Below are 26,384 nucleotides of genomic sequence, written 5' to 3' on the forward strand. Positions count from 1 at the left end.
TCCAACATGACCAAACTACAAAGTGGTTTGATAGTGATCTGGATTCAGTAGTGGGGAGCCTATGATGAACAGAAGAAGCCTTACCTTGATAGTCCAGGCTCGTACTTCATCTGGGCCAGCGGTGAAGAAGTATTGCAGTTGGAGTCCGGCGTATACAGTTTTAATCATCTTGGCTAAGGCACTGGAACAAGCAAAGCAGATGAATCAGTTTACAGCGGGAAAGAGGGAACTCAGGGAGAACTTTCTACCAACTGCTACTCCAACATAAGTTTGGGGGCGGTGGGGTGTAACAACTTGTTTCTCCCCATTTACAGGATTATTTTAACCCTGTATATATATGCACTAGACACTGAATGAACAGGGGAGTAAAGAGACCAGGCAGCCCATTTAAAGTGGCCTTTAAATAATTACATTTAAAATGTGCATTGGTTAAGATTGCATATTGTGTAAAAGGTTAAAGCTGGTCTTACATGTACATATATTATCCCTGTGATACAAGGTTTCATATGATTTTAATGTTTGTCCTAGGAACAGACATCCTTGCACTGTGGATATCTGGTCAGTTTGGCCCAAAAAAACAAAATCTGTTCATGTATACTTAGTCTGACAATAATGATGTCCTTAACTGGTTTCCAGCGTGGGGTCTTTACATGCATGAGCATCTCTGAAGCCCATCTCCAAAAAGCATATAATACAATACTTCCTTGTACTTGGTGGTAACTAAGCTGCATTAATCCATACTGGTGGCAAACATCACTGTTGAGTTTATTTAATGTTTTAATGATTTTAGCAGACTTAAATGATGATCCAAATTATGTAAAAACCCCAGTCTTTAGGTTTTAATTTTATTCTCCCTTTCCAACTGTCTTATGAATGCTGTTTCATTGCTAGCTCCAGTCATCAGAAAGCAGGATATCTTTTGTAGTGTATTATTTCCATATGGCCCTCAATTTGTCCCATTCCTGTTTATTTAAAATATGATACTGAAGCCACTGCTTGGTTGCTAGGGTGAGTGGACCTTAGCAACCAGAGAACAGTATCAGTTACAGAACGAGTTGTCCTTGAAAACCACAATCTAGAATAGATCATACTAAAGGTTCATTTTTGACATTAAAATTCCTTTTAACTCTTGCTTGAGCCCAAACTAACATTACTGACTGGTGGTCATGAAAATGAAAAGAAGCGCCTCTGGAGGGTAAAAAAAACAAAAAAAAAACTGTATATAAGAGGAAATCATCCTTTGGCTGATGGAGAGTTGCAGTACAACAGCAGCTGCCTTAGGGTGCTTGGTACTGGGAACCTCTTTCACCCTTCTATCCAAACACATTCACACAACACCACTAAACAAAACACTGCATCCTTCCTTATTTTACAAAACCATAGAATTTTGAGCTTTTTCCACCCCCAAAAAAGGGGGAAAGAAAAAAAAACACCTATGCTATAATTAAAAACACTGCACAGTGATGACAGATGACAGTTAAAACTTAATTTAAAATAAATCTTTTCAACTCTGTCTCATGATAAAGAAAAGAGAAGATTCCCCTCTTTATAATGGTAATTACTCTGTCATTTATTATTCTATCAGTGCAAGCAATTAAATTACAGCAAGGAAATAGTTGATAATAAAGTGCAGGGAAAATGAATGCTAATTAACCTTTGTGTCACTTTCTCTTCCAGATACTTCTGCTTTTCCTCATCACTCATGTCTTGCAGCTTGAGCTCCAAGGCCCCACTAAAAGGAATGACCAAGGCACCTGGGTCATGCTTGTCCACCCACTCCTTAATTTTTATCAACCTGTAGACAAAAAAAAGGGCACAACATTATGTTGTAGTGCATGCATGACTGTGCTACATTCATGATTATCAAGTAGTGCATACATATTCATAAGGACCGCATGGTTTTATGATGCCATCTCTTTGTGTATAGCTTTCCAAGGTCATGGCACTGGCAGGCAGTGATTGCTTCAGGTGTAGTGCATTTAGAACCCCCTCCTATTGAAAATTTAACAGCAACAGAGAGAAGGGAATAATGAAGAAGTGGGGGCAGATGCACCTATATTGTTCATTGGGAGGGAGTGTCATTAACATGTTATGCAGGTCACATGGTACAAAAAGGGGTCTTGGCACCTTGTGAAAACTAGTGTGCTCTAAGCTGCAGATACCTATTATTCAGATATCCAATATCCAGAAAGTCCATTTGAGCAGCTAATACTTATTTTTTGATTTTCTTTTTTTCTCTGTACAAGTATGGGACCTGTTATACATAATGGACCTGGCGGTTTGTGGATAACCGATTATTACTTAAAGGGGAACGATCGCGAAACTTTAATATTAGCTTCATCATACTGAAATAAGAAACTTTCTAAATACAATCAATTAAAAATTCTGTAATATTAAATAATCTAGTTTATTTTCACTATTTCTCTCTCAGCATCTGCTTCTCCCCATTCTGTCTTCATTCAGGAATTGGGTGTCAGATGAATGATCCAATATATCTTTTAGGGGGCTCCATGTGCCTAGAAGATGTATTAGAGCTCACTCTATTAAAATCACCCAAATCCTGTCTCTCTATATGCAGAATTTTTGCAAAAGGCAGTTGTTTTGTTAGATTTTGTTTGTACTAGTGGAGGGCCACTGGTCAGATTTGGCCTTCAAAGAATGTTTATGGCCTTTATGACTGCCCAGTCATAAGGCTGTTTTCAGCTTAAACTTGGGTTGTTGCCATTTAGTCTGTGATACTGTGCTTTGCCAAAGCATTTTCCTCCACTTACAATACATTTTTTACAGGATTAACACCTTAAGTACAGGCTGCACTGCTCACCAGCTATATCATTCAAGCCTGCCAAGTCTGTTGCACAACTCTGGGTTGAAAGCATTTTTTTGCAAGCCTTGACATGCTGGCCAACACCAGGTCCTTATTGAACTTAAAGTCCAAGCAGTTGGACAAATGGGAGAACAGGATATTTTGCCTTAAAAGTTGCAGCAAGACCAGCTCCAGAATGTCAGTGAATGGATAGTATTATATGTGATGTGTATTTTCATGGACATTCTTATGTCCCAGATTTAAATAGGGGGGATTTTACTATTATTTTGGATAAGTGTTAACAAATAATGGCCCGAGGATGTGCAAATAGTCTAAGTAAAAGGCATCTTAGGGGAAACAATAAATAACCCTGAAATACTTCAGCAATCATGTCAGACAAGGGGGGGTGTAGCTGCAGTAAATACAAGATTAAAGGAAGACCAATGAAAAAGACATCTGTAAGACTGTTTTTACAGGTAGGGGATGGATTATAAGGAATGCTTGGAACCTGGCATTTTTGGATAAGATGTTTTTCCATAATATGGAGCCCTATGCCTTAGTAAAAAGCATTTAATGAATATAAAAAAAACAGGGTAGTTGTCATATTATTACAGAGATATTATTACAGAGATAAAGCAAATTTTCTGGTTCCATAGAAAAAGTAAAATGGGGGTTCTAGTGTATTCCTTAAGGCAGGCATGTGAAGGCCAATCTCTAATCGCAGTCCTTTCTAATAATAATTACCTTTACCATAGCAACATTTTATAATTCAACTGCCACATTCAACTAGATTTCTCATAGGAAGCCAGAGGACGTGAACTGTGTGTAGGTGTCTACTTATAAGAATAGCTGATCTAAAGCTGGATAAGACAGTCTCCATTAATTAAAATAAATCTGAACCCCTTCCAAAAATTACGATAAATATGCAAGACTAGCACAACAAATAGCATTCTTGGAGAGCAGCTGGGCTTAAAGCATCTCACCCTATTACACAGAATGCTAATTTCAAAACACTGTTCTTTGCAACATCTCTGCAATGTCCTCTGGACAGCCGCGTGTCCTGCTGCGACTAGTCATCGGGATTGTAGTATTTCGGTCTATTAATAAAGATTTTCCTTATTCTGGTTTAACTAAACCAACCACTCCACTTTCAGTTCTGCTACAGTCTTATATGCCAACCTTGATCCTAGTTGCATCTTGGCTCCCTACCCCATTACACCCTGGCCCCACCCTTTTTATGCCCATGTTACTGGCAAAGAGTTGGTATCACTCAGTGGTGAATTACCATAAAGGCAATGTGGACAGTGAAGCAGGCTTCCAGTGGGCCCAAAAGATAAAACCAATAGCTCTTTTTTTGGTTAAGAGATATTATATAATAATTGACTTATGTTGATTAAAGGGGGTGTTTACAGTAAAAACATTTTTGTATGTCATAGACAGCAAAATTCCAAGACAATTTTGAAATTTTTGTGATCTTCTATTTCTATTCCGCAGATTTCTTATAATTTTAATAAGCATTAAAAATAACAATAAAATTTAAAGCATTGCATTCAATGTGTTTGTTGGTTGCTGGGGTCAGTGACCCCCGAAAAACAACAGCAGGCTAGAAAGAAAAACTCACAAAACAAATCATGAAGACAAAGAAAATGTGTTTAAAATAGTGTTAAGGTAAAGGTGGACTTCCACTTAATCCAATAAAATATTGGTCAATACTACTAAAACACAACTAATAAAGAATGGTTTTTATTCTAGTCAACACGATACCACTTCATTGTGCTTTACAAAAAAAAAAAAGTACCACATAAATCTCACTCGGTAGATTTTTTCCAATCAATTAATTTATATTTATTATTATTGATTGAAATTACTTTAATTGATTAAACATCAAATTTATAATACAGTAGAACCTCAATTTTACATCCCTTGATTTTAAGTTTTCCTTCATGTTACATTGTTGTTTTGTGGTGCCACCTATATATTATGCATAATACATTTCCTTGCTTTTACACCATTATTTCTACTGTACAATCCATAATCAAATTCATCAATTCAATTCATGTTCACAATATAAATTAATGTACAATTCATAAATTCAATGTTCAATCCCAATACAACTTAGTTTGCAATTAATAACCCATGAGTTGTTACCAATAAAAAACAAAAACAAATCACAACTCAAATCATGGAGGGGATTAAGTTGATTGAATGAATTTACTAATATGTCCCAATTGAAAAAAATCCATGACGATTAACTGTTAAAAACAATGGAGACTTTTTGTGTGAGCTTATCCCTGAGGTGGCAATTAGCATTAAATGCAATCAAGGCCACATGTCCCAATATGCTGCGGCAGAAAGAAACGGTAGAAACAATTGGTGACGTTCCTTAAGATTGTAGTTGGTATATTGGAGAATTTTCAACCAGATTATATTTGCTCAGTTTTAAATTTCAAGTACACATATTTGGGATTCAAAAAAATTTTTCATTACATCCCATGGAGAGAGACACCTTTACATGTATTTTGCTAGGCAGCGTGCGGTACTTCTGATGCTTAACCTTCCCTCTTCGGCGTGGTAGTCATGTGATATGGTAGTCATGTGATATATGTTAATTCCACTTTTAATGGATTGAAGTACCAAGTGCAAACTCTACTATTACCAGCAACCTTTTCCATGATAAAGAATTATTAGATACAGTCATTGTTAATCATTAGCAGTATAGTAGTCAATTGCTTCCTGAAGATATCGGATGTTTTGCACAGTTACAGACAGATATAAGAAATCCTATTACTGCATACGTTGCTACTCTTACTGCTTTGAATTATATATAGAATGTAAAAGGCCTTATCTTTATCTATCTGTCATTCTCTGCCATTTTGTAATAGAAATCACTTTCCTCATGGAACTTGCTTACACCTCAGCTCCACACCTACAAATGTTTCACCATCACTGGCTTCATCAGGGCGCCTTTTTTATTTTTTAAAGTATTGCTATCCCACTTCATACTCTGGATCCTAGCTAGTGTAAGTGGTAAGTTGTTCACTGTCATCTTGACAATATTCTTTAGAGTCCTTGGCAAGATTTATTTGCATTCTCTGGGTCTTCTATTGTGAAATTCCGATGAATATAGATTTACAAATCATTTCTGTGCCTCCACTGTGAGACCGTGAGCCAGTGAATACTCTATTGTTTCTGAAGTATAATTGGCAAAAAAACCCTGACAGTGTAGAGCAGCACAAGCCTAATAACAAAGGAGAATATCTGTGTTGTGTTGACAGATGATCTTGAGAATGCAGAATCAAGCCAGCTACATTGGAGAAGTAAATGAGCACAGAGGTGTAAAGGTGTCTGAAGTGACTGACATCAGACCTGCTATTTATTTACTGACAAAACAAGGCAGAGAAAGTACTATGTGCAGCAGCTGCGATGCCTTTGTCAGGTGTGTGCTTCGTAGTATTCTGTATACAAGAGAATCCCAATCCTGCTTTGCACAACAAATAATGGAGATGATTCTCTGAAATTATATCAGTTGTCTTAAAGTTTGCCATAGGCACTTGATAACATATAAGCCCAAAAACAACGTGCACCCATATTATATTATAATATCAAGTATATTCTTCAATGCCCTCCCTTAACTGTGTCTGGTCATTGGAAGAATATACCTATGAACAAAAAGTTCAATTACAAACTATTTAGAGGCACGGGGTTTCACACCTCCCAAAATGTTGTGTTCGGGTTGAATTTGGTGTCCTGTAAAACTGAAAATAAACATGCACTTTTGTTTGCAAGTGGATTTACACTTTATTTTTTCTGATACTATCTATAAACCACACCTTAGTTAAGTTTGTAATGAAGCCACCCAACCAGTCATATTAGTGGACAAATTGAGACAGAATAACCAGGCAAAGTCCTGTCTATTTGGAGTTACTTGTACTGGGGAACACTTGAAGTCTGATGAGAGCATACACAGGCCAATTTGATCAGCAGTCAAAAAGTAACAAACAGGGATGACTGGAATTCCATCACTTCAGAAGTTATTTAAGAGGTTAGCAACAATATTTATTTTTTATGATTTCTGAATAATTTGCCTTCCTCTTCTGCTTCTTTTAGCTTTCTTATTGGGATCACTGTGCCTGGTAGCCAAAAATACTATTCCTCTGTGAGGCTACAATATTATTCTTATTGTCTTTTTATTACTCATCTTTCTATTTTGGTCCTCCTCAAGTTATATTCCCGTCTCTTTTGCAAACCACTGCCTGGCTACTAGGTTAAATTGGACCATAGCAACCAGATAGCTGCTGACATTGCAAACTGGAGAGTCGTTGATCAAAAACTTAAATAATACAAATGGAGAAATTAAGTCAATTGCAAATTGTCTAAGAATATTATTACTCTTTATATCTCTTTATATTGTACTAAACATTCATTTAAAGGTGAACAAACCCTTTAAAAGCAAAACCAGCCTATGAGCCTAAAACTGGAAGTTTCACATTCCAACTTCCGGTAGTTCCTTTGAACAACTGTGGGAGGAGAAAAAAAGGTAGTAAAACAAAATCCATAGATAAACTCTCTGTATAGTGAACTCATCTCAAAAAGTATTATACTAAGAGAAAGATTGGGTTATACAGTGCTCATTACAGAAACTACATAAAATATCTTGATTACTGTCCCGGAAATAAAACAAAAACCATTGCAGCGCCGTTTCACTTCCTGCTAAACTATACCATGTGTGGTCACCTCGTATGCTCTCCATTTGTTCAGGCCATGGCCCACATTTATTAATATACCCTTCTCTATAATGCCATTTTTTATATTATTAGAAAACATTACTATTGATCACAGTAACAACAAATTATTCAGGATAATGTCATTATTATTCTGCAAAATTTTGGCATCTGCAGAATTTTTGGGCACAATACAGTACAATAAAGGCTCCATCCTATAACCGTATTCAGCAGTTTCCAAGTTAGACCGTTTTCCTTCTCTGAAGAAATGATGCCTGAAATTTTTATTCTTGTTCTAATGGAATTTCAATGGCCTTCAGTGCAAATCTACTGGAAATTTCTGCATATTAAGTGAAAAAATTAAATGATGTTAACCACATTTTAATGTGATTAAGGCTGACAGGGTCATTATTTCAGCTAATCACTCAGATTAAAGAGCTCAAACTTAACTTTGCACCAGACAAGATTCTATGATGTTGAAAAAGGGGAAAAAATAAAACGAACACACAATGAACTACAGCTTACTAGATAAATCTATTAGCATGTTTGCATGTGGGGTTATCAATGGTTGAACCTATAACCTCACACTACCCTGCTTCTATTTGCTGGTATAAAGTCATAACGTTTTCATTGAGGATATTGAAAACATTTTCCTAAAAACAATCCTCAACCCACAATTTTATCAATGCATATAATTCACAGCAGTCATGTGAATACCTTCTGATTCAGGGATTTGTTGTATTGTACTATATATATATATATATATATATATATATATATATATATATATATATATATATATATATATATATATATATATATATATATATATATAGATATCTATATATAGATATCTATATATATAGATATCTATATATATAGATATCTATATATATATATAGATATCTATATATATATATATAGATATCTATATATAGATATCTATATATAGATATCTATATATAGATATCTATATATAGATATCTATATATAGATATCTATATATAGATATCTATATATATAAATATATCTATATATATCTATATATATCTATATATATCTATATATATCTATATATAGATATCTATATCTATATATATCTAACAACCCACTACGGTGCACTCATGACCCAAAGGCCAACAGCCTGGGTGCAGGTCAAACGAACATGTAACCAATACAAAAAAAGCCGCACTCCTAGGTCTTATCAAATAAAGAATTTTTCAAGTGTTTGTTTATTCAACGTTTCGGCAACAATCCGCGTGCCGTCTTCAGGAAGACGGCACGCGGATTGTTGCCGAAACGTTGAATAAACAAACACTTGAAAAATTCTTTATTTGATAAGACCTAGGAGTGCGGCTTTTTTTGTATTGGTTCTATATATATCTATATATATCTATATATATCTATATATATCTATATATATCTATATCTATATATCTATATCTATATATATATATCTATATATCTCTATATATCTATATATATATATCTATATATATATATATATATCTATATCTATATATAGTTTGTAAAGAAGAAGCAGCACTCGTCAATTGCAAAAGGTGTATTAAAAGATCAGAACATCACTCTAGGCAACGTTTCGGACAACACATGTGCCCTTTGTCAAGCCAGAAAAATCTATCAGCATCTCACAGGTATCACATTATATAGGCAACAAACAGGAAATTACCTCAGAATTTGCATATATATATATATATTGTCTCTGGTGTTCCAGTCTGGCAGCTCAGTGAACCAGGGGAAGCTGCTGAACTTACAATTTGCTACATTAGTTGCTACAGTCATATGAAAAAGTTTGGGAACCCCTCTCAGCCTGTATAATAATTTACCGTACTCTATCTCAACAAAAAAAGATAACAGTGGTATGTCTTTCATTTCCCAGGAACATCGGCATACTGGGGTGTTTTCTGAACAAAGATTTTTAGTGAAGCAGTATTCAAATGTATGATAATTAAATCAAATGTGAAAAACTGGCTGTGCAAAAAAATGTGGGTAATTTGTAATACATCAATTGGGAGTCCACATCTGATTTTCATTTAGTTAAGCCTAAGGGACTGGCCCCAGTTCTCAGGCGATAACATATAAGAAAATCCTTCATCCAAAGATAACTGTCCCAAGGCTTTTTTTCATAAAAAATGTTGTTTTATTAAATTAGCATTAAAATTCAGTTACAAACAACCCCACCAGTGGGCCTGGTGGGGTTGTTTGTAACTGAATTTTAATGCTAATTTAATAAAACAACATTTTTTATGAAAAAAAGCCTTGGGACAGTTATCTTTGGATAAAGGATTTTCTAATTTGTAATTTGAATACATGTAACTGCTCAATATTGATTACTGCCAACACCAAATTGGTTGGATTAGCTGGTTAAGCCTTGAACTTCATAGGCAGATGTGTCCAATCATGAGAAAAGGTATTTAAGGTGGCCAATTGCAAGTTGTGCTTCTGTTTGACTCTCCTCTGAAGAGTGACTGCATGGGATCCTCAAAGCAACTCTCAAAAGTTCTGAAAACAAAGATTGTTCAGTATCATGGTTTTAGAGGAAGGCTACAAAAAGCTATCTCAGAGGTCTAAACTGTCAGTTTCAACTGTAAGGAATGTAATCAGGAAATGGAAGGAAACAGGCACAGTTGCTTTAAAACCCAGCTCTGGCAGACCATGAAAAATACAGGAGTGGCATATGCGCAATTTGCACAAAGAACATCTTTTTGGCAGGATGATGAGAAAGAAACCCTTTCTGCACTCACGCCACAAACAAGAGTTGCTTGTTTTACACAAAAACTAATTTAGACAAGCCACAGTCATTTTGGAACGGACTTTGGACTGATGAGACAAAAATCGAGTTATTTGTTTATAACAAAAAGCGTTTTGCATGGCGGATGAAGAACAGCTCATTCCAAGAAAAACACCTGCTACCTACTGTCAAATTTGGTGGAGGTTCCATCATGCTGTGGGGCTGTGGGGCTAGTTCAGGGACTGGGCCCTGAGGGTCGGATGAATTCAACCCAATATCAACATATTCTTTAGGATAATGTTCAAGCATCAGTCACAAAGTTGAAGTTACACAGGGGTTGGATATTCCAACAATACAATGACCCTAAACACACTTGGAAATCTACAAAGGCATTTATGCAGAGGGAGAAGTACAATATTCTGGAATGGCCGTCACAGCCCTCCGACTTGAATATCATCGAAAATCTATGGGATAATTTGAAGCAGGCTGTCCATGCTCTGCAGCCATCAAATTTAACTGAACTGGAGAGATTTTGTATGGACGAATGGTCAAAAATACAACCATCCAGAATCCAGGGGTTCCCATACTTTTTCATATGACTGTAGATTTCTCAGCAGCATCTGTGGAATATTAGCAACTAGTGTGTCAGTTATAACAGGTGCCTTTAATGGAACTCAGGGATTCTGCTGAGCAGGGCTAAAGATAAGAAATGTATTGACTAAATGTATCAATTTAGAACATTTAAAGAGTCACTGACCCCTGCTGCTTTAGAAAGACATTGGAAGGTGAAAACAAACTATAGATTTCAATTTAGAAAAACGATCACAAATACATAGAGAATCAATGCAAAAAGTCTTTATTTCTGGTTAACTATATGAAAACAACTGAACTGAAAAAAAATGTTGGAAGGTGAACTACACCTTTAACCAGCAAACAAGAGGGCAATCTGCTGGACACTGTTAATAGAGGAAGAAGATTAGATTTCCATTTAAGGATGAGTCGATTTCCATTAAAACCAAAGGTAAACACAGGCTCAATATTTCTGTTGGACAAATAAATAGGAATATTAAAAGTGTTGAAAATGTTATGGAAGAGAGTAATATACAGTGATCTTCTGCATAGGAATGCATCTGAAATGCTGGGAATGCAAAGGTATTGATCATGCAAACTTACATATTCCGACCTTTTAATATAGGGACAGATTAGTCCAAATATATACATCCCGTTTATTTTCTAATGTCTAAAGAACTTGCAAGCTGCCATAGCAATCAAAATTACAATCCTGCCACCCACACTTACCATCAGGGAAGGTCTCAACAAATGTGAATAATATTTAATGAAATCAGTATATAGAGTCTGTTGGGTTTGTTTCACATTTCTACGAGGCATATACAATCTCACAGAGACCTGCTATTGCTACTGCAAAACAGCAAGCATTCTGTGTGCCATAAAATAAACAACGTTCATTTATAGGACTCTAACAGCTAAAAAGGAATAAGCTGTTCTCTTGTGAATAGGTTTAACCTGTGGAAAGTCCTAATATATCTTATTGTGATTCTGCTGCAAATAAAACTTGGTGTATGAGATCATGATGTGCTTTGCAACAGGAAAGTCACTGGCTCAGTGGGAAGCTTTTTATCTTCCCAGCAGTTGGATCTCAGAGAACATCAGTGCAGCGACTGTAGTTACCTGACGATTACTTGTATTTTCTCACATCTGTGTCCAGCAATCTAAACCATGATGATAAAGGGTCATTAGGTTTTGAGTGAGGAAGGGGCTGGGCCAGGCAATTTGTTCTGATAAGCTTCTTGTTGCGAACTCCAGTTTAGAATTTACAGTCTTTCATTCCACACACACCTTTCGGAAAATTCTTACAAGAGGGTGGGGAGGCAGAAACAAGTGATGGTATTAGTTTTGACTGTGAGACACTCACTGCAGTTATCATTTGTATATTGAAAAATCATAACATTGAGAAATAACTTTGCAAGTGCAAAAACACAAGTGTCTTTTTTTAGCCTATGAAAACACATCCTGGTGCAATTACTAAGATAACGGCTTTTTGGAGCGCGGGAAAGCAATTTTCCTCAGTGGGACTTCAGATCAATTTACCAGTTGGGCAAATGGTTGGTGCTCTGTAGTAATCCAGAGTTAACACACGTTTGGAGAGTCCTGTATTTTCATCTTACTGTCTATAGTGGCTAAATGGGGCTGCTGACCAATGAAAGATCATTCAATGATAAAAAGAAATTAGGTCACTGAAATATCTGCCTGCCCCGTGCTCGAAGGCCTTCGTCTGTGATGCTTCCATGAGATTTAGGAAATGCAAATCCATGGTGTATCCCTGAACAATGGAGAAGAGACTTATTGAAGGGGAAATATACAATTTTTTACAGGCTTTCAACTATAAGGGTATTTAGTACAGTGACCCCTGTTGGACTTATCTTTATGGAGATTAAAAGGATCTCAATAGGAACACTCCAGCGTTAAATTCAGTACAAAATACATGAATTGTTTCTTACATCCTAATTTCACAATATAAATGCTTTTTAATTAACAGTGAGACACATTTCATTGGAGTTCACACTTCATTTAATATTACATCAGGTTCCTGTTCTTATTTGTGTCTTGACTGTAGTTTATACACCATAATCCACAAACTTTACCGCAGTGAAAGAAAAACAATTTTTAATAAAATCCTCACATCAAAGGTAGTGTCCCTGGAGAGCCCTTCCCCGACAGTTTGCATTTAGGCCACCTTTGTCAGAATAAAGGGTACTGAGGCCTAGTCTTTGGGAACAACACTTATTTTAACAGACTTTATAGTTGCTGAAAATCTGCCACATAGGAAGCCATACAGTACATGTGCCCAGCACTGATTCCATGGGTTCCCACCTGGCCAGTATTATAGATGTCCAATTCCTGGCATTTTATTCAATTCCTGGCTTTTCTACAGGTAACAAAGAAGCAAAATAACAAAATGGGAGGGGAGAATTCAAAAAAACTTTAGGCCGCTAAAATTGCAACAAAATCACAACAGGTATTATGGAGGTATTATGGATTTGTTGTATAAACTGTATAAACTGTAAAATTCTGGAGGTAAAATTTTGCCAGGAAAAATACCAGCATTATAGGATTCTCCTCATCATTACAAAAGATTTTGGTACAAAATGTAACCCAATTTAAATAATTTAACACCTTTTCCTCTAATGATGTTTGTTTCTTTCTCAGGTGCACAATTAATGCTGACAGATAAAAGATATGGCTTTTGATGCTTGTGATGCCTGAAAGTGAGTAAAGTGGATTTTATTCCAAACCAGTTTATTTTGCAAATTAGATCTAATTTTTAATAGAACTGTTACATGTGCCATTCCGTGCTTTAAACCAAATAATAAGGGCAGCATTTTGATATATGCATGGTCGTTTTACCTGCCAGGATAACCCAAAGGAAAGGACTTCAACGTGCAAGCAAGAAGCCAGCAATTACGACTGAAGCCTCAATACATTTCAAAATCTTTTCTATGAAATTCTGCCGGTTACCTATTTTTCTGCCTTCTTTTTTCCCCTAAACGCTGTCTTGGATGACAGCTTAATGTGTAGCACATGCAATATTTATTCCTCTTCAGTGTCAGACTGTCTCCCCATCCAAGGGAATACAAAGAATGTCACTTATTAGGATAAAAGCACAAGGCAAGGTAATCAAGGACATATGTAACATCAGCTATTCATGCCCTATTTTCCACATCCTCTCCCATTCATAACACTGCAACAATTATTCTGATAACTTGCTTTCAGGCTGTTTGTGTTGCCCACGATGGCGGTTTGCATTTATTCAAATCATTTCAAATTGGACACTCACCGTGAAGTGTATGTTTGTCAAAACTTTCTATCTCCTGTGAAGGAGCCACTGGCGCATATATATATTATATATATATATATATATATATAATCATTAAACACTGTTGGCAATATTAAGGCTTGCCAGGAATTAAAACACACAAAAGCCTGCTTTACATGGGTGACCAACATAAAGTATGCGATTAATTTTAGAGATACACTAAATCAATCATTTATTGAGATCCACCAAATATTTTAAGCAAATAATAATTTGATGATTTTAAAAATCATAAGGATCAAAAGCCACTAAACTGTTTGAAGAGTCAGAATAAACCAACACATACCAAGTGAAACCATACAGGTCCATGCAGATACTTCCCAATTTGAAACCAAGCTCAGGAACCCATAGCTGCATGTTGCAGTGCACCCATGCACATTATATCTTTAAAAGGCAAGCAAGATTAGAACACATGGGTCCTAAATGTGCAAAAATTAAATTGCGTCAAGACAAGAGATCTCAATTCAGAACAGTAACTGCTATGCAGTTGTTCGTTTCTATCTAATTGAGATGTTATTGGATTCCATGGCACATAAGTGGTTAAACCAAGCAACACTTTTTTTTTCCTTTTTCAATATTCAAGCAAGCACTTGGCTTGTTGCAGGCATGCCACAGCACCACCTACAGACTGTAACCCATCAACTGCAGGAAAGACCTGGCTAAACTCAGCGTTCAAACGCTTCAGAAACACGGTTCAAAAATAATAAAGCTAAATCATATTACAGTATCTGATACAGCAAAAAGATATACAGTATGTGCAAATAAAATACATGCATTAAAGTTTTTCAAACAAACCAAAATTTGCATAACAACAGCTGCATTTACAAGCTTAGCCAATATACTTTTAAAGGTTGGCCAAATGTATCTGAAATTCTTTAATAAGTAACATGTGTAGAAAATACAGACCAGGTTACTTCTGATCCCCCCCCCCCCGTATATTTAGAAATGCAGAACAGATAGAATTTTTTTAATTATAGCCGTTTGATTGTGAAATGCTATATAACACTGAAAGTAGTAGTGTCCAACTTAGCTTTAGATTGTACAGACTCCTTTTCTGACTCTATACACTGCAGACAGAAATGAACTATTGTATTGGAAATACTGGAGATTCCCTGTAATATGCACTTAAATGAATGTTAACCTATGCCAGGTCTAAAGTTAAATCCAAACAGGCTCTTGGTCCAAAAGGCCCAAGCAGTTCCTGCACAGGCCCAATATAAAGTATCAGTCAATGGCAGCTTATAGCAGTCTGTCTTCTAGATTGCCAGTTGCGATATCACACCACCACTCAAGAAATCTAAAGTGAACCCAAATAGACATTGGAAGCAGACAAGTTGGACAAAACTGTCAGGTGGGGAGGTTGCCATTTTGGCTTTGAATGGGGGGGGAGGTGACATCACTGGGGTAGGGTCTATGTAGTGAGCAGTACTATAGTGCTTATAGCAAGGGTCCCCAACCTTATTTACCCACCAGCCACATTTAAATGGAAAAGGGTATTGGAGCAACACAAGCATGAAAAATGTTCCTGGGGAGGCCAAATAAGGGCTCTGATTGGCTATTTGGTTGCCCCTATGTGGACTGGCAGTGTACATGAGGCTCTGTTATGCAGTACATCTGGTTATTATGCAAATAAAACTTGCCTCCAAGCCAGGAATTCAAAAATAAGCACCTTCTACAAATAAGCAACATCTACATGGTTGGTGAGCAACATGTTGCTCCTGAGCCACTCTTTGGGGATCACTGGCTTGTAAGATCAAATTAGACAGTGGAGGAGATCAGGGATATGAGGGATTCATAGGGTATTACAAATATACTGGAACCCCCTTATTTTTGGCATTACCTCTACTGAATAACCTCTACTGTACCCCAACACAGTCTCTTCAATTCACTCCGAATCAGTTCTACACATGATGTGCATATACCAGTTTGCTGTCAGGGCAACAGAACTCCCTAATTAAATACCAGTCTGACAGTCCCAGCCCTTTACACTTCATTACTAGTGATGATTGACAAGTCCTATTAAGGCTCAGTTTAGAGGAACCTCTGTTATGTGTAGCTGTACTTAAATTAAAAAATGATTATCAAAACTAGGAATGAATGGAGCACCAAGGAAGAATGATTTGTCAAAGGATTAAAACAAATGTATGACTGAAAGCAGCAATGAATGCAGGTATCACAGCAAAGTCAGAATGAGCAGTAATGAACATTTGGCAACAGAGAGATGAACTGTTATAGTATACTCATTATAGTATTTATACTATATTCACACACGCAAATCATCCATCCACTAAAAGCTTTTGGACAAAGTAGAATTGAGGAAAATGTAGCTGCCATTTCAAAGGAAACTAGTGTGATTAAACAATTCCACCTAACATCATTTTCTTTGGCAGTGCCCAAGAGGCGTTTTCAGCCAGGCCCTTCTCTCTACAAAGTTTAGGACCTTCATAGGCTGTACCTAAACTGTTAATATACCTGGCCCCAACCTTCAAGTATTGCCCAGGTTTCCTTCTTCCAGCCCTGTCTACAGCCCTGTCTATTATAGTAAAATGATGTGACACTAAAAAAAGCCTATGGAGGGTCATATCAAGAAACTGAGCCTCCTGTTTCAAGGCCAAGGTACTGATCTTGTAATCTGTAGCTCTCAAGCTGAACTATATTTGTTACAATCCCAATGCAGTCAGAGAAAAAAAGCTGCTGTGCATAGAGTTACTGCTAGTGACAGGATCATTATGATTGGCTACTTGTAGCTGGGATAACAACTATCTGTGACTATTAAAGCAGGCCCAGATGTATGTATCTTCCCATTGACAGTGATCTAGACATGCACCATCAGCAGCTGTGTCACATGTAAATCCTTTGAGCAGGGGGCACTTCAATTGATGCGAAAATGGAAAGATAAGAGACCATTCCTGGGACAGAAACCAAGCTGGGGCTTGCTTGTGAATTTCAACTAGGGGATTTAGACTATGTACAGAACACTGGGAACATAAGTCCAACCAGGGCCTTCATCTTGGTGTTCAAATCAGGCAAAGGTCTGCTTAAGACCAGGACACCAAAATAAGCCTATATGATTCAAATCCCATCTTAACCAAACCATGGCTTGTTTCGTTATGCTCTACATTTTTTATTGACCTCAAATCTGAGATGCTTCAGTTTGTTTCCATCACATCTCTAGCCTATTTTAACAGTTTGCATCTTCTCAGGCATAGTACAGAGTAAGAGTCATTCTGATGGCAGTATTTGTTTAAAGCAGTACATTTTAAACCGTGCAGGAATGTGACAGATATCTGTGGACAGTTATTCTCTTTCTTGCTTTCTTTCTTTGTTTTGCAGATCTAAAATGCTAAAGCATTTAAACAGTTTTTCTCTCTTAGAAAAGCATCTAACTTGCCACTAAAACCTACAATACAGTTTTTGGATTGAAGCGTGCAAACTTTAAACAAGTTTAAAATACTCTTTACCCGAGTTATCCCAAGTTGTTCAGTTTGCTCAGGGTTTGGTGAAACACAAAGGTGTATCCTAATTGTCAGCTGTGCACAGGTATTTGCATAGGTTGGAATTTAAACTTTGTTTAAAGGAGTTTTCTTTTTTTTTTTACCTTTTTATGTTATAATTTGTGAAGACTGTTATGTACATGTACGTCTAAAAATTTTAATTATTGTTGAAATTGAATATTTGTTTAATTTAAAATGTTTGATGTCACAAAGCATGCTGGGAGCCTTGGGTATAAAAGGCCGCTCCCAGTAAGCAAGAGTCAGTCTGGTTTTGGCTCTCTTCAACAAAGACCTAGGAAAAGAATGCTCTGCTGATCTGATGCCATGCTGAATTGAGCTGTGTAACACTTTACCTTCTGCTGTAAAGAAATAAAGCTACATTTTTCTTTGCCAACTAAGCTTCAGCAACCTCTGTTAAAGGGCCCACACCACAAAGGAAAAAGAAAAAGCAGTCAAAAAGTCTGAGATGCATAGGTTTAGAAGCCATTCAAAACACTGCTAATTGCCGTTTACTAATCCTGTCACTTATGATTATGCTGACAGAAAGAATGCGTTTCATTTCCTATAGCAACGTAATTAGGAATAGCAGAAATGGCACAAACACACGGGATAGCCATTTGTGGTATGCTTATCCAACAAAGATAGTGTTAAAAGTCAGTGAATACTGGAAGGCAGAAACTGCAAGCTCTCTGTTTAAGTATTATATTTCACTGGAGATTATGTCCCAAATTTAAATCTTTACCAAAATATTTTTGTAGTTGCCTTCTGTATTTCTGTTTAGCTTTTCTTCAGCAGCTTTAAACTGAGAGGTTAAGGGGCTGAAGAAAATGGCAATAGTTGTGGCTTGAAGAGAGGCCTGCTCCCATCATGCACTGCTGGTTGCTCATAAAGAGATGACAAAGACTTCATCGATCATGTTTTACGAGCAGAGATGCGCAGGGGGTTCTCCGTGGCTGGCTAGAGGGAAAATAGCAACAGCAGGTGGCCCAAACTGTGCCGAAAATGGTTATGAACATCACTCAGCTGCACAGGCTTTGATCTTTCAAGTACAATTGCCCTAACATCCACAAGGCTTTTAAAATTAATATATAAATAAATTAAAAACTATGCACATACAAAAGATACGCTGCATGCTGGTGACTCTGATTTGAATGAAGTTTAATTTAGGGGGCAGAAGGTTAGGAAACGTTACTTAGCATTAGAGTCTCACAAGCACTAAAAAGAGCATGGAGACAAGTAATGGAATGTTGGCGTCTCCTTAGCAGCCTGTCTACTATTAAGGTCTGGAAATGGCAACAGTCTGGGAGAGCCATTTACTATACAATTACAAAGAAGCAGAAAGGGCCTTGTAATCTTACAGAGGTCTAACAATGCAGGGCCGGACCAGGACATTCGACTAGCAATACAGCTGACTAGTAAAGGAAATTTATTTTTAGGTGCATAAAAGGAAATACATGATTGACAAGGGGCCAACAAATGCAGAGGCATGGACATAACTAGAGATCTACACTATGGTAATAAATAATCACAAAGACATCAAGGTACTGGAATTCCATGGTGTTCATCTGGCTTATGATCTCAGCAGTGTTCTTGACATTCTTTTTAAGATGGGTGCATCATCCAACATATTTTGTAAGCCCCTAGGGTGCACATTCATGTAAAATCAATAGATGCTGCTTCAGGTGACCATGTGGACTACACCTGACTACCCATGCAAGCAGAAGTAGCATTTTAAAGGAGCCAAAATTGTAGCTTTTTCAAAATAAATGCAGAACACAAACATTAATATTAATCGGGTCAATTTTATCTGAGCCACTTCTTCCAGAGCTTTCTCTGGTGATTTATTGGAAGCAGCCATCTGACATTAATAATTGCTCAGGCTGACAATCTTTGAATGTTTATTTTTCAGTTTAAAGCCTTGACGATCTTTGATATCATATGGAAATGTGATTTTTCTTTTTCTTTTAAATGGAGAATTGGAACCATGTGCATCTAACAAGTTATGGGTAGGGAGATGAAAATACTGCAAGTTGATTTGTATTTATGGAGAATCCAAGTGTTTGGCAATGGCTAACATATAGAAACGCTGATTTAGCGCTGCTGACTTGCATCATCAAATAAGCTGTCCTCCCTGTGTCCGTTTGTCGTCCAAGTATTCCAGTTTCCTACTGCTCTCCAATAAAATACAGGCAGGTTAACTGGCATCTGATTAATTTGACCTCTTGTGTTGTGCTTCCAATAATAGGGACCTTAGATTGTGAGATCCCCTGTGGCAGGCCTGATATGACCAATAAACTATCCCTGGGATGAGTAAAGCTGGGCATATATCAAGCACTGTTTCAATGTCATAAATGAACAGTAGAGAAACTTAAAGGACCAGTAACATCAAAAATTTTTTTTAAAAAATTCGTTAGTATACAACGAAAAAAACACACCAAGACGAATTAAACTTTAAATAGCAAAGCCTTTATTAAGAAATAACTTACTGAAATTCCACTTCCGCTCCTCTTCAGAAACGGCGACACGGCGACCATCCATTCTACGGCGTTTGATTTCTCCTCCCTTGCTGTTTCTCCTCCATGACAGCTGTTCTCTGACCCGATCTCCTTCTCTTCTTCATCCTCCGTCCTCCCAGGTGTCCAACAGCAGCAGTAGGAAGGCGATGTGGGTAGCCTCCCAAATGTCTCTACAAAAGGTGCAGTAGGGTAGAGGAGTGCAGACACGAGCGTGCAGCCTGCGGGGGAGCCGAGCTGAACCGGTACTTATACATCCGCTGAGTCCTGCGCCATGGAAACGCTGTGTATCTAGAGCCCAGCAGCAGCGGTATGGGGGTCGCCTTCCTAGGATCTCCATGGACGTGCAGCTTGTGGGGAAGCCGAGGCAGAACCCCTGCCTATACTTCCTGCGCTGCCAACTCCGGCCGGGCAAAAGGGCCAATGCAACTTTAGGAGTCCGACCACAGCTCCTATCTCCGCTTACCGACACCTCCGTTCACGCCCACGGCCGCTTTGAAATTAAATGAGCGGCGGCTTCATTATTTGTGACCTCTTCCCCTGACCCGTGTTTGTCCATTTGTGTGTCACGACCCCGTTTTGTTTCACTGATCGCTCTGCCATTCATTCGGGTTGCGGATCTGTAAGGAATAAATGAGCCCAGCCGACCCCAGCGAGTGGTTTATGTGCAGGGGGTCGGGTTAAACAGTCCCCACTTACAATAACCTTTAATGATCAATAAACAATTCGCACGATTGTTAAACGGGCAGCAGCTGTCCATGAATGGGATCCGATGGGCGAGATGAATGGCAGAGCGATCAGTGAAACAAAACGGCCGTGGGCGTGAACGGAGGTGTCGGTAAGCGGAGATAGGAGCTGTGGTCGGACTCCTAAAGTTGCATTGGCCCTTTTGCCCGGCCGGAGTTGGCAGCGCAGGAAGTATAGGCAGGGGTTCTGCCTCGGCTTCCCCGCAAGCTGCACGTCCATGGAGATCCTAGGAAGGCGACCCCCATACCGCTGCTGCTGGGCTCTAGATACACAGCGTTTCCATGGCGCAGGACTCAGCGGATGTATAAGTACCGGTTCAGCTCGGCTCCCCCGCAGGCTGCACGCTCGTGTCTGCACTCCTCTACCCTACTGCACCTTTTGTAGAGACATTTGGGAGGCTACCCACATCGCCTTTCTACTGCTGCTGTTGGACACCTGGGAGGACGGAGGATGAAGAAGAGAAGGAGATCGGGTCAGAGAACAGCTGTCATGGAGGAGAAACAGCAAGGGAGGAGAAATCAAACGCCGTAGAATGGATGGTCGCCGTGTCGCCGTTTCTGAAGAGGAGCGGAAGTGGAATTTCAGTAAGTTATTTCTTAATAAAGGCTTTGCTATTTAAAGTTTAATTCGTCTTGGTGTGTTTTTTTCGTTGTATACTAACGAATTTTTTAAAAAATTTTTGTGATGTTACTGGTCCTTTAATAAAAAGACAAGAAATACAAATTAATAATACAAATCTACCCCTAGCAACAAGATAGCATTCATCAACTGACCCTCACAAATGAAACAAAACGGGGTCGTGACACACAAATGGACAAACACGGGTCAGGGGAAGAGGTCACAAATAATGAAGCCGCCGCTCATTTAATTTCAAAGCGGCCGTGGGCGTGAACGGAGGTGTCGGTAAGCGGAGATAGGAGCTGTGGTCGGACTCCTAAAGTTGCATTGGCCCTTTTGCCCGGCCGGAGTTGGCAGCGCAGGAAGTATAGGCAGGGGTTCTGCCTCGGCTTCCCCACAAGCTGCACGTCCATGGAGATCCTAGGAAGGCGACCCCCATACCGCTGCTGCTGGGCTCTAGATACACAGCGTTTCCATGGCGCAGGACTCAGCGGATGTATAAGTACCGGTTCAGCTCGGCTCCCCCGCAGGCTGCACGCTCGTGTCTGCACTCCTCTACCCTACTGCACCTTTTGTAGAGACATTTGGGAGGCTACCCACATCGCCTTTCTACTGCTGCTGTTGGACACCTGGGAGGACGGAGGATGAAGAAGAGAAGGAGATCGGGTCAGAGAACAGCTGTCATGGAGGAGAAACAGCAAGGGAGGAGAAATCAAACGCCGTAGAATGGATGGTCGCCGTGTCGCCGTTTCTGAAGAGGAGCGGAAGTGGAATTTCAGTAAGTTATTTCTTAATAAAGGCTTTGCTATTTAAAGTTTAATTCGTCTTGGTGTGTTTTTTTCGTTGTATACTAACGAATTTTTTAAAAATTTTTTTTGATGTTACTGGTCCTTTAATAAAAAGACAAGAAATACAAATTAAATAATACAAATCTACCCCTAGCAACAAGATAGCATTCATCAACTGACCCTCACAAATAGATAGCACTGAGTCACTGGTCCTAGCAACCACAAGGCATTAAAGCCATTGATCCTAGTGTAAGGATGTGAAAATCTTAGACACCCTTACACATTACAGACAGGCACATTCCTAGTTATATGGACGCCTAAAAGGTCCTTATGGGGACCTTGTGCTTATGTAACCCCTGTAGGTCACACAGTGTACACCAGATGGCACTGTGCCAGAGTATAAATGTTTTAGGAACCACGAGGTCTGGATCCATTGCTTTAGCCCAACCAAGCAGGCTGGAAGGGAATGGGTAGTGTCGACCCTAGGCGCTTTGGCCCTAGTAATTAGACAGCTACAGTATACTCAATTATAGATCACTCTAGGAGTGATAGAGAGGTTATTTAGTTGAGCAGCTCAAGGTTCCGCCAAGGAGATTAGAGGTATTAAGATCCCAGGGTATTACTGACCCGGAGTAAGGACTAAAGTGTTGAGATTAGGGATGATAGGAGTTCCCCTAGTCTGCCACTGGAAGATATCCTGAAAACTGGGCAATACTCCTCACACGCTGCCAAATTACTCTCTGCTGTATATTCCCTAGCCTGTGGGGATTCAGCCTATACGTGCTGTGCATATATGCTTCCTTTATGCTGCTGTGTTATTCTATGCTCCATTGTGGATCAATATGCTGAATGATCTATGTGCTATTATTTAATAAATACAGTTCTGTGTTCAACCGTTAAAGAACTACTGGCGCCCATCATTGTGCTATTGCACCTAGTTGCAGTTACACTACACCCTGCCTCCACCGCATTGCGAGGGCTTGCCCCTGAAAAAGAGAGCCCATCTGTGGTATCAGCCCACAAAGGAAAGTAGCTATAACTGCTAAATACAATGCAGTTTACTATAGCGCTACACTAGCATTAGACAGCATTAAGCAACTGACCCTTGCATCCAGCAAGCACTGTGTCACTGAGCCCTGCAACCCTAAAGCTGTGTACGACTGACACTAGCAACCATCACTGAGTCACCGACTCTAGAAACAAGTCAACATTAGGCCACCGACTATAAAAATCATATAGCATTGAGCCACCGGCCCTATCACTATATGGTAAAAAAAGGCACAGGGGGCCAGCTTATTATAACATCCTCCTTTTAAATCTCAATAACCTTTATTTCCTGAATATACTCACCCATTCCTCATGAAGCCAAAAATGGTCTTCAGCCAATCTGCAATGCTATTTATCTGCATATTTGGGCGATAATATCTTTAAAATGAAAGTGAAGCCCCTTGTACCAATCCCATAGTGACACTCATTTCGTGGAATTTGTAGGTCAATGCACTTTAGCAATGTTCACTGCTACTCCTTTTATACTCCTGTTAGTGTTTGCAACTTACCCCTATGGGGTAGGCATTTCCTGACAGTATACGTTACATGTCTCCTTATTTGTACAGTATATATGCCTAGAAGGGCAGGTATCAGCTAAACGTCTAAATGGCTTGTGTAAGTTAAAACATATCAGCCTTTGTCCTATTGTACAGTATTTGTGAACAAGTAGCAGCAGAAACAGCAATACCAATATATAAAATGAATTTGCTCAATATCAGACTGATGAAAATATTGAAAAGTCTGAAACCCAAAAATGGAATGAGCATTCTGAATTTGCTTACTTAAATTTTGATCCAGCATGCTCTATACTTCCACAGTTCAGCCAGTATGCATCACTCAAGTGCAATGAAGAAAAAACAGAGGAAGGCTTTTATTATACCTTGCCGCAGCTTAGGCAATCTCAGGTTTTTGAAGGAGCATTGTTTTAAGTAGCCCAAGAGTCCTGCGCGGGTCCATTTTTTGGGACCCGTACCCGACCCGTACCCGCAACCCGCAACCCGGACCCGCAACCCGCATTCTTACCCGCTTGGACCCGCTACCCGACCCGACCCGCAAGTACCTTATCCGCAACCCGGACCCGCGACCCGCTGACCATCAAGAATCAGGAAGTGCTGTCATTAGAAACCGGAAGTGACATCATCAGAAGTCGATATGATAAGGAAAAAAGAAGTAAAACAGGAAGTACATTCATTGTAAACCGGAAGTGACGTCATCGGGACACGGCGTGACCAGAAAAAGGTGCAAATATCGTTAATGAGAAGATCCGCGGCCCGACCCAGGACCTGCACACCCTCAGAATCACCGCCCCGCGGGTATACCCGCACCTGGAACTTCTCAGCACAACCCGCCAGGTACCGCAGGTTTTTGCGGGTAACCCGCGGGTACCCGCGGGTACCCGACCCGCTGCAGGACTCTAAGCCCAACCACAAACTGCCCCCATTGGCTACCCTACTATGTGAATTGCCCGTGTCAGGTGATAGTGCCTAGCAATGTTGCAGTCTTCCCCAAATCACATCATGTGTCAATGCACTTGAATTTGTGTTTTTTTTTTCATTTAGGTTACAGGTTCTGTGTCCCTGCTCTAATACTTATGGCCCATGGGATGTTTTGACCAAATCATGCACAAGCCAAAGGACTGAGGTTTCAGTATCCATCGTGGTATACATAGCCAGCTGTCCATTTGCAACACACAAACTTATAACACATCCATCTCATAAAACAGAAAATGAAAACTCACCATGTGTTTTCATTGCGGATGTAATCATTTTCTGATAGATTAATTAAATATATCATTGGCTTGGATGTCAGGAATAAGTATTTATTTAACACATCAACCTAAAAGGGAGAGCAAGAAAAAGAAGAGCAATAATGAAAGTAAGTCAACAAGCAAATAAAACTGTACTAATTCATATTTAAGTATATCAAATGCATAATTGGCCCCCATTACTCTTGGCATACTGTAGTCCACAAGAAGTGAATACTGTATCACTTTAAAAGCGTAGCTCACCTTTAAGTCGTGTTATAGCAATGCAAGCAGGGAATGATTATTATTATGTCCTGGAACAGCACTAAATCTTCTGCATTCATACACAATGCAAGTGAATGGCATCCCTTTGAAGCCTTTCTCTGTGAAGCAAGCTAATCACTTTCAAACCTCAGTGGCCAAACATTAAATAGCATTAAATAGCTTACAAGTGCCAAGGGGCGACAGAAATACCAGGAGGCACTGAGCAATAATATACACTGACTCAGCAGTCAGTAAATGTTGGACATTGTAGTTCAACAACACCTGGAGGGACAGGCTGCACTGGACATTAAAATTCATGCAAGCAGAATGTACAAATAAGTATCTTCCTATTACCGATTATCATGCAACATTATTGTTTCTACTGAGATACCAGACACCTGTTTGGGTGGGTTATAATTGTGTTAAAGGCATGTTTGGGCCTCGTTCTTCCCTGAACTGCTTTTTGAATTATTTTACAGAGTTATACATTTGCTACCCATTTGACTCACATTATGTTAATATTATTATTGTGACAAGCCTCCTTTAAAGGGGTGATTCACGTTTAAGTTAACTTTTAGTATGTTATAGAATGATCAATTGTAAGAAACTTTTCAATTGGTCTCCATTATTTATTTGTAGTAGTTTTTGAATTATATGCCTTTTTCTTCTCTTTCCAGTTTTCAAATGGGGTCGTCACTGACCCCCATCTAAAAACATATGCTCTGTAAGGCTACAAATGTATTGTTATTGCTACTTTTTATTACTCATCTTTTTATTCAGGTCTCTCTTATTCATATTCCAGTCTCTTATTCAAATGAATGCATGGTTACTACGGTAATTTGGACCCGAGCAACCACACTGCTGCAATTGCAAATCGTAGAGCTGCTGAATAAAAAGCTAAATAAATCATAAAATACAAATAATGAAAAATGAAAACCAATTGCAAATGGTCTCAGAATATCACTCTCTACATCATGCTAAAAGTTAATTTAAAGATGAAC

At 38.7% G+C, this 26,384-nt stretch overlaps 1 protein-coding gene across 4 annotated transcripts in view; it reads right to left on the bottom strand.

Moving 5' to 3' along the window:
- Nucleotides 1-26,384, bottom strand: part of ola1.S (Obg-like ATPase 1 S homeolog) — a 103,396-nt gene that overhangs the window by 12,403 nt on the left and 64,609 nt on the right. For all 4 annotated transcript variants that reach the window (XM_018238871.2, XM_041578362.1, XM_018238870.2 and 1 more), the window contains 3 exons: nt 25,114-25,211; nt 1,655-1,795; nt 85-181 (listed from right to left, as the gene is read on the bottom strand). In XM_018238871.2, coding sequence (XP_018094360.1) covers nt 85-181; nt 1,655-1,795; nt 25,114-25,211 — 336 coding nt within the window. The remainder of the gene's footprint in view (nt 1-84; nt 182-1,654; nt 1,796-25,113; nt 25,212-26,384) is intronic.

Source organism: Xenopus laevis, chromosome 9_10S (assembly GCF_017654675.1).
Source record: "Xenopus laevis strain J_2021 chromosome 9_10S, Xenopus_laevis_v10.1, whole genome shotgun sequence".
In the NCBI taxonomy this organism is placed as follows: domain Eukaryota; kingdom Metazoa; phylum Chordata; class Amphibia; order Anura; family Pipidae; genus Xenopus; species Xenopus laevis.